The sequence below is a fragment of the Photinus pyralis genome, unplaced genomic scaffold, assembly GCF_008802855.1.
Source record: "Photinus pyralis isolate 1611_PpyrPB1 unplaced genomic scaffold, Ppyr1.3 Ppyr1.4_unclustered_Scaffold3247, whole genome shotgun sequence".
In the NCBI taxonomy this organism is placed as follows: Eukaryota; Metazoa; Arthropoda; class Insecta; order Coleoptera; family Lampyridae; genus Photinus; species Photinus pyralis.
Window position 1 is genome coordinate 44,567 of NW_022171360.1, and position 9,658 is coordinate 54,224.

Sequence of the window (9,658 nt, forward strand, 5' to 3'; positions counted from 1 at the left end):
TTCGGTTTATTTAATGGGCCGTATGGGTAATTTAAATAAATTATTGTTCTAAACGTAAATGATAATTCGTAGGTGTGGAATAACAATATTACATATAGAATTTTCCTCTCCACAAGATTGCTCTGTGCATATGTATTCTTTTAGTAATTTGTTTGTATCATAATTTTTATTATATTATCTGTTCCATGTATAAAGGCTTTAGATTAAACCCAAATGGAATCATCAATCAAAGTGGGCGATATCAAGGTTTTCATTTTGTGTACAGGGTGCCACTAATAATGGTATATGGTACCGTTAATTGCACAGCTTCGGGAAAAAAATTCTGTTAACAAAAGGGGCCAAGAGAAATCGCTAGAAATTTTCTAGCTTCGCCACTAGAGGGCGCACGATTCATGGTTAAGTAGAAAAATGACTTTTTTTTCTAAAATATACCCAACAAACATGCATAGCAATCTTGTATCAATTTTGCATCATTTCGATGCAGCATATATTGCTCTAGCTCATAAAATATGAGGAGTATGGGAAGGGGAACATCTCTTTAAGGAATTGATATTGAATGTAACTTCGGCTTAGGGTAACAGATTTTCACATAATAGGTCTTGTTGGAAAGAGCTCTCTTGGCGGAATGAGGTTTTACATGGATAGAGTTTTTTTAGTAAATGTGATGAGTGGTAGAGGGCGCGATGAGACATTAACATAAGTTTTACAGGTTTTTTTGAAATTGGAACGATATAATTATTATATGATATATATTTTTCAAATGAGGTGAAAAAGTGAAAATATCGGTGAAAACCGCATTTTGAAATCTGTTTTCTAACACGATGATGTTCCGGAAGTGAAGGTTATTTAACTTGTAAAAAAATTATCTTAACCAGTTTCAATAAGTTGTCATGAGCTCATTTTGAGTGCTCATTTTACTTAGGCACTTTATTCTTAGTTATTGTTACAATAACTTACATAATACTGAATTGTTATTTCATAGAAATAATAGTGAGGAACTAATAATACCTACATATTACATTGTTCTAAGAAAGTTAATTAATGTAATTAAATTGCACAGTGCAATTGTTGTCGAAGTGCACCATAAGACTAATTATAGAAAAAGCTATGCAGATACACATCACAACACGCTAGAGGGTAATTACAGCTTACTACAAAAGACATCATTGAATCCTAAATTATCGGTGTCCTTTTTAAAGTTTGCCGCTTCCCTCCTTAGCTCCATTCGAATAAGACCCATTGCTACGAGGGCCACCAAAATTAACGCGGACATGGCGGAGTTAGCCCAAATATCGTTAAAATTATAAAACAGCGTCGAATATATGTACGTAAATATAATTCCCAACCCTTGTCCGCAACCGTTCAGCAAACCAACGGCCATACCTTCCGGTTCTGGGTATGTTATTTCGACCGCAACTTCAAAACACACGGACCACAGCGCTCCGACGTAGAATCTGCAAAAAAACTGCCCTGTTAACGACTTTTATCACTATTCTCGGTTACTTACCCCAGGAGACCGACGGTGGCGTAAACTAGCATAATGTCCATGCTGAGGATGACGGTAAAGACGATTAGAGTAAGAAAGGTCACAGTTTGCAACGACAGTAGTGCTCCTCTGAAAAACTACCGTTTAGATTCAAACTTGCTTTACAGCGGAACTTACCTGTAGCATTTGAATTTATCCAAAATTGTTCCACTTATCAGCGAACCGAAAATACCAGCGATCACCATTAATAGCCCAATGCGCCCGGCGTCCACAAATCCATTCTGAAACGAAAAACATAGGTAACAGTTAGTAGATGCTTGTGTATTGTAAGCATTGAAGTGCTTTTTTGAGAAAACCGCAAGCCTATTAGTATGTTCATTGGGACGTCATACTAATTTTTTTCGTAAGCAGTATGAGCAAAGGGCTTAATAAACTTGTGACATAACCTTCCGATGTAATCACAAACATCGTTTATGAAATGATAGCTCGTAATGTATCTTTTACAAATTTTATCTACAAGGACTCCTGCGGTATCTAAATGTTGTAATAGTTGTGATTGTTTAGACGTAGAGTAAAACAATTCGCGTTGAAAATGTGCTGCGCGTGATAAGCGATATTTAATGTTGTGACTTCTGGTGTTCCCCAGAGCGGTAACATGCGTGGAATGTTATTTACAGTGTCATTCCGTTTGGAGTGCTTAATGGTTCCGAAAACGTATTTCAATAAGAACCTAAGGCAAAGGATAATTGTGTACCTAGTCTGTGATAAATATGCGACTTCAAACCAAAGGCCTTAAAAACCCTCCAGACGGGAATTGTGCTTAATTTGTAATGTTACGATGTGGACTTTAAACTTATCGCTGGGTAATTTTTCGTTCAGATATTTTTGCGTCTAGAACCTTACTGAGAGAAAATGACTCCTTTTATCTACCACTCGCCGCAGCCTAGACTTTCTGAACCCATTAAGAGAACAATGCGCCATGTAAATTAAAATATTTAGAAAGCACGGTTGTGAATTCCCCTACTCACTAACGAATCTTTCTTTACAATTCCACTAGACATACAGTTAAGGGGGCTAGGGATAGAGGATAGGCAACACACAATGGTCACTGAAATTTGCAATAAAAGTCGAAACTTTTGAGTAATTTTTGAAGCCCAAATATTAATTCTAACTAGAGGTTTTATCGGAAATTGATAGAGATATAGAAAGTCATTAAATGTAGCGATTTATTTTTTTGATAAAATTATTTAAGTCGTGTATAAATCATAATCTTGAATTTACTAAGAACGCGAATACTGGCCTTAGTAAAAAAATATTTAAAAAGTAAATCCGCACAATTTATTTAGTAACTAAGTGGATTAAAAAAATATATTACGAACTGCTTCAAATTATGAAATAACCCGTAATTTTTACTCAAAAGTTTATATAAAATATAGCGACGGAAGAAATGCAATACCTTCCATACAATGACGATAGGCAACTCAGGTAGCACTTTTACCTGGAAAATATTAACACCTAATGACCATTATACTTATATACAATGGTTTATGACCCTATTAGACCAGTAACAAAAGAATCTCAATGCCGTCCATTTATTCGTCTATTAGTACCAACGATAATTGACCGATAATTAAAAAAATATTGTACATCAATAAATGTAATATTGAGGAGTAACAACGTTTTAATTTTTTAGACCCGTTTCATACATTTTTTTCATACATTTGATGTACGTGTATTGTTACCTACTTATCAAAAAGCAATTTAATAATATCGATTACATAAAAATTATGTACAATTTGGACGATGTACCTATAATAGATAAACATAAAGAATTGTTTGTTGTCGGCACCTTCTTGAATCTAGCAGCTCTGTTAAAAAACTGTTCATACAAAAATGAATAATGTTGTGTCTTACATACTTTAGGTGACAAATCTCAACGAAAATTTAAACCAGCAATTTTGTCGACCAATGAAATGCGGATTTCGTGTCACATTTCCATGGCAACCAAGGAATTTATCGTCAATTTTTTGACGTAAAAAGGTAATAATGTTTTGACATAAAACGTCACTTTTTCGTTGAGGGTCACTATGCTGTGAAATTTTCTTACCGAATACCACAGTGCTTGAATAGAATTTTTTTCTTGCTCACGAATATTTTGCGAAAGTTCAAATATGTGTGAGCTCGAAAAGTTGCCGGAAATAGCAAGCACTAGTAGTATTACAAGTGATAATTTTTTATTTCAGCATGTCGTTTGTAAAAAATTGTCAAAGTCCTCGTGTGAGATCTTGTCGAAGCTACCACATTCCCTTCGTCGGTACTCGCGTCCGACGTCCCGTGCATCCCTAATTTGCGTTTGAAGTTTTACTCCACCATCAGTAAGATCTTGGCGGGGGCCACCACATTTCAGATTGTTTTCAAAATGGTGCCGTTGGAAAGATCTTGTAAACGGACACAACAACTGCGTGGCGAAAATTTGTTTTTTTCCTGGGTACAAAATTAACCTCATTTTACAAGGCGCACGTCTGCGCGGGGTAGTTGACTTAGGGCGCCCAAAAGGTATCTTCCTCTGCGAATTTTGTTTCTGAAAGCTCGAATCGCGATCTCTCTTTCTCGTGTGGCTAATAGACCTATGAGAAGTGCCCCAAAAATTGAGAACTATTTTGTGGAGAGTTTTTAGCCAAATTCATCTAAATGCGAATTGTGGGTGAACGGGACGTCGGAAGGGGGTACCGGCAAAGGGATTGTGTTAGCTTGCGATAAGATCTTTTTGATGGTGGCTAATACAATACTGATCTGCCACACAAAAATGCGCTGATCTCTCTTCGATCCCACACGAGGACTTTGATAATTTTTTAATCTACCTATGCTTTTGATAATTCCACTGTAGGTTTGACGGCTAGCCAAATAAACTATTTTCGTAAAGCATCAGGCGAATGTCGTGTTGGAATTGGAAAATTTCCGAAAATCTATTAAAACATTTTTTGTAATGAAAAATGAGTCATTTATTTTGTTGTAAATTAGATCAGAATTCAGATATATAATTTGATAAATGGGGGAAGGTTGAAAACGCAGCAAATATCGGGCTACATTGCGGAAGCCATGCGAAATATCGAAAACTGTTCATCTAATTGAAGAAAAGTACTATTCTTACATCCGCGCACCTGTGAAAATCGTTATCATATAAATTTAGAAATCTATAGGGCTGTAGTTTGATCGGATGTGATAATTGTTTAAATAAATTTGTGCTATGAACCACAAAAATTGAAGACCAGTTGTTCTTGTTTCGGAAATTGTTCCCTTCATTGCTCAAGTCAAAATCTCAAAAAGTCATTATTGTAAATCCCTATATAGGAAGTAAGTAGGAAATCTTAGAAAGTAATACATTAGTAATATTTTTATATAGGTATGTAGAGCTTTCAGCTTTGATTTCCTATTCTATATTCAAATGTTTCCAGTATTAGTAAAACTGTAAAACATCAGCAGAAAGTTGAAATTCCATAAATCAGTTACTTTTGTTGAATAGCCGCTAATGAGGGTCTGGAATCTGGTTTTATTGTAGGAAGATGAGGTCATTTGCAGGTAGCTTATGCCTGGTGAAACTTGTCGAATTGCACGATTGGTTGCCTATATAATTATTTGCATAGGCGCAGCTTAAATTTTGAATGGCCTGTCCCTAGCCGCCTTAACTCTCCAACTTTTTCACCCTGTAGACTTTCTATATGCAGTGCCTAAACTGATCTAACCCTTAAATCTTTAAAATCTCAAACTTTGGCTATCTTTATAACATTCGCAGAAAATAAAACCAATTTTAGAGCTACCGTTACAGAGTCGATTTCCGTTTCGCTACATTGTAAGTATTTATCAAATGTTAGGTACCCTAACATGAAAATTTAGACGTCAATGGCACGAGGCGCTGTATATAAGATGTATAAAAATGCGAAATTTCTGAGTATTAAAGTTGGAGTTGAAAAAAATATCTACTTGTGGACCTTTTATGCCTTCGTAGATTCAAATACAATCAACGTTGATAATTGGGCCACTATAGATTCGCAAATGCCTTCGCGAATATCGGTTCCCTTATGCTCTCCCCACCCCTACTTCGCAATTATTTCGACAGTTGTAAACAAAAAAATCGGATTATGCAACAAATCCGCTGGTTTAACATCTTCCACAACTGTTGTAATCCCTTGAATAATGATGGTTGAATTGCAGTGTATACCAAATTATTAAAACTGCGTTTCAGTTATCAAAGAAATACAAAAATACATAATTATTAGATAACAAGTAACAACAAATAACAATTTAGATATTACAACCCACGCACAGGCCAGGTTTATACACGGATAGACAGACAGGCAGACCGATAGAAACTCGAGGGCATAAGCGTTTTGACTTTCTCGGTTAGCCCTAAACTAGAAATACTCACCGGATAATTTCTTAAAATAATTTGATTTAGAAGAGCAGACAGTGCGCAAAATATCCCAAGATCAATCCCAAATCCCGACATTAGGAGGACAAAGGGCTTGTTGGTCATCAGTTTCTTAAAAGGCCGCACGAATGTAATGTCGTGGTGTTTGGTACACGAGGCGGCGTACGTTGGTGGCGTTGGTGGTTTATCGGAAAAACCTGAACATACAAAATTTCGTCTAAATAAAGATCTAAACGCAATTTAGGGTTCTGTGCATAATTGTTTACATATTTATACTTACCCAGTATAATTATTATAACCAAAACTGTGCAAGTAATAGCAACCCCTAAAGCTATAGTAAACAGGTCACTTTCAATAACGGAGACATCATACTGACTTCTGATTACCAAAGGTGGTACGACAAATCCAATTGCGAAACCTAGCTGAAAAAGGATCTTCTTTAATTGTGTTGGTGTGGTGAAGTGGATAATTACCTGTATTCCTGCTAGACCAATTCCACAAGCTGAAGACACCTCGTGGGATCCAAACCATACAGCCGCAAGCTTTGGGGGTATGCCCATTAAAGCCACAACAGATACTGACACTACGATCTGGCCTAGTAGTAACACCCAGTATCGTTCGGGTGCTATTGATGCCACCTTCAACCACGCCCCGATAGCTATCCCAACAACGCTGAGAATCATTGACACCCTCAGGCCCTGAAATTATTTTGTTTAATCTCAGGTGCATAGTGAGTTTTAGTTTAGATTAAAGTTACAGTTCTGGATAAAGTTGAAGGAGCTAATTTGTCCGAAACTAGTACGATTTGATTTTTATTCTGCGATTTCTAATGGACTTCTTCTAGTATGCCTACTGTCTAAAAGTAGCGTTTGATCATAACATATAAAATCGTAGGTCATTGACGCTGGAAGATACAACTGCGATTAAGATAAACACACCAAAACAGACCGCAAATGTATCTCATTTCAACAGATACACCATGATAAGCATCGTGGTATTACAATTTTATTTAGAAAAAGAAGTAATGAATTAAATTTGAACATACTCATCTCTAAAGCAAGTATTCTCGATTCAGAAACACGTCGACTATTTAGTAACGATCACGACCTACAAAAGAGGTCGATTAAAGTAAAAAATAACATCTTACCACTTGAGAAATAGGTTACAAAATTGCGTAAGTTTCGTTTCAGTGGTTACAAATGTATTGAACCATTCCGTTGATACATCTCATCGCACAAACAGCCGTTTTTGGCCCTCTTCTACTCTCACATATCAGCAAGCTCTTTAACCTTCTCGCTGCACGAGTGCTTGTGCATAATTTCTCGCTAAAAAGGGCTTTGGTAATTCCAAACTGTAGGTATTTAAATTCATCATTCAGAAGAAAGTGTATGTAGTTTAAGTTCCAAACGGCAACCTTGCTGTGATTATTATTTCTGTAATGTATTTTTGTTTCTGATGAAGAAAACTCAACCCTTAAAGTTTCCCCAACGTCTCTACAGCTCAGGTTGGGTATGAATACTTTTCAATGAATTTCTAACCAGTGAAACAAAATTTACGCAACTTTCATTTCTCTCTCTAGTGGTAAGATGTTATTTTCTACTTTAATCGACCTTTATTAAGTAACAACTCAATCCACAAGGTGGTGATCATCATGAGTTAGAGTAAATGGTCGAGGGGTTTCTGAATCGAGGAGTACGATTCACACTCAAGAGTTCAGTATTGGTCTTTGAGACAATGTTTCATAAAAGTTGGGGTTGGAGACACCTCTGTAATCCTATTAGCGTAACAATGGCATATGTCCCTTAGTACTCACAGAAATTAATACTATACAGCTATTTCAAAGAAAGAAGCAATTTACCATTGGTACTCAAACAATCATATTTTAATAACGCCAAATGTTTGTACAATTTTTGCAGCAACTACATTTTCTTCAAAGAAAATATCACCTTTGCTGGTTATTTGGTTTTAATTCTACTGTAAGAGTACTTGTTTTGTACAGAGTACGTATACAATTTGTTGAAACGAAACAAATCCTTTGGACAGAGTAAAAATACTAATTTAAAAAATTCGTGGCTAGCGTGACCGAAAAAAATTAATGTTTGAGAAGCTCTGTAAGTTAGGTACTTCAACTTCAACATTGTCCTATGCTTTCCATACTGTACTTTAAAGCACGAATCGCAAATGTGGGTAAAGTTCTCACTAAATAGAGGTCGATTAAAGTAGAGAAATAGGTTACAAATGAAAATTGTGTAAATTTCGTTTCAGTGGTTACAAATTCATTGAACCAATTCGTTGATTCATTTCATCGCACAAACAGCCGTTTTTAACCTGCTTCTACTCTCACATATCAGCAAGCCCCTTGACCTTCTCGCTGCACGAGTGCTTGTGAATAGTTTGTGGACGCTAAAAAGGGCTTTGTCACTTCAAATTGTATTAAAATTCATGCTTAACGTTTCTGTGTTAGTTTAATCACTCAGAAAGGGTAAGAAAGTGTATGCAGTCTGCTTGAAATTCCAAACTGTGACTTTGCTATTATTTCTGTAACTTAGTATTGGTATCATCTTTGTGAAATCTTCATCAATAGCTCAACCCTTAGAGTTATAGCAACTCTTTGGTTATAGGTAGGTATTCTTGTTTCCATATTAAAGATGTGTGAAATAGGTCATTTTTACAGGTTGTGGTACTTATATGGAACTAGACTCTTACACTGATAGAAGAAACAACCCCATTACTGGAGATCAAGGAAAATGATCTTTAGTAACTTTCCCAAAACACAACTGTACCGTTAATAGCCGTGTTTATGTTATGACAAACACAGTGACGATACCTTTATCTAAAAACGATTACGGCTTTCAATCTTACCCTTGTAAACTATTCCATAATCACATATATTTACAAAGTAATTAGGTTAGTGGAAGAGTTAATGAGAATACTTACATATTTGTCCAAAATATAACTGACTGGAAACAAGCAGATGACGTAGCAAAGTAAGAACACCAGAGAAGACCAATTTACCGCTTCGAACGATATTCCATAGTATAGAATAAGGACGTCGCCAATAATTCCATACTGCATCCACTGCATATTTCCGCATGCACAACTGACAACATACATGAGCAAAATCACCCACCTCATCCTGTACAGTCTGTACTCTTCATCGCCGTTGATCGGTGCTTGCTTTTTGATGTCCATTTTAAGACTGAAAACAGATCGAGTTATCGAATCAATACAAATCTACAACTTGCTAATTAGTAAACTTTGGTGTTATAAAAAAGATAAAAATGACTTTCGTAACTTTATATTATGCTACTTAGAAAAACTTGTTCCGCGATATACAGTGCGCATTTGGCCATAATTACATTGTCTTCAATGTAACTATACTGTACACCTGAACTCACTGAGCAAAATAAATCTGCATTTGTCTGCGTCCACCTTCAAGTCATGGCCAGTGTGAATACCATATCTTGTTCACTCGTGCAGTTAGAGTAATAACGCAGACGAACGTTTACGCTGTATCAAGATCAAAATACAAATATCAACGGTTACGATAAGGTTCAAATAATGTTTATAATTATGTAAATATAACATGAAGACCGACGACGTATTGAATAATTTGTAACACGAGGGAGTTGGTACTAATGAGATTATTGGCATATACTAATCGAGCTCGTATAAGGCGTAACTAATTTATCTACTGCTGATAGCTGGTCATTTTATATTGAAAAAAAGGTACTCAAAAGTAT

The 9,658-nt window shown here is 35.9% G+C and overlaps 1 protein-coding gene and 1 long non-coding RNA gene across 2 annotated transcripts; one reads left to right on the forward strand and one right to left on the reverse strand.

Annotated features, from left to right (window-relative positions):
* Positions 1–867: 867 nt before the first annotated feature.
* Positions 868–9,578, reverse strand: LOC116182004 (uncharacterized MFS-type transporter C09D4.1-like). The gene is made up of 8 exons (XM_031502462.1): positions 9,314–9,578; positions 8,853–9,114; positions 6,389–6,613; positions 6,196–6,337; positions 5,913–6,112; positions 1,664–1,767; positions 1,508–1,615; positions 868–1,454 (listed from the first exon to the last, which is right to left on the reverse strand). Exons 1-8 carry the CDS (start codon positions 9,331–9,333, stop codon positions 1,142–1,144), a joined length of 1,374 nt encoding a protein of 457 aa, XP_031358322.1. The 5' UTR covers positions 9,334–9,578; the 3' UTR covers positions 868–1,141.
* On the forward strand, positions 8,307–8,671 carry LOC116182005. The gene is made up of 3 exons (XR_004147398.1): positions 8,307–8,397; positions 8,465–8,536; positions 8,590–8,671. It is a non-coding gene; the product is annotated as an uncharacterized LOC116182005 (long non-coding RNA).
* Positions 9,579–9,658: the final 80 nt, after the last annotated feature.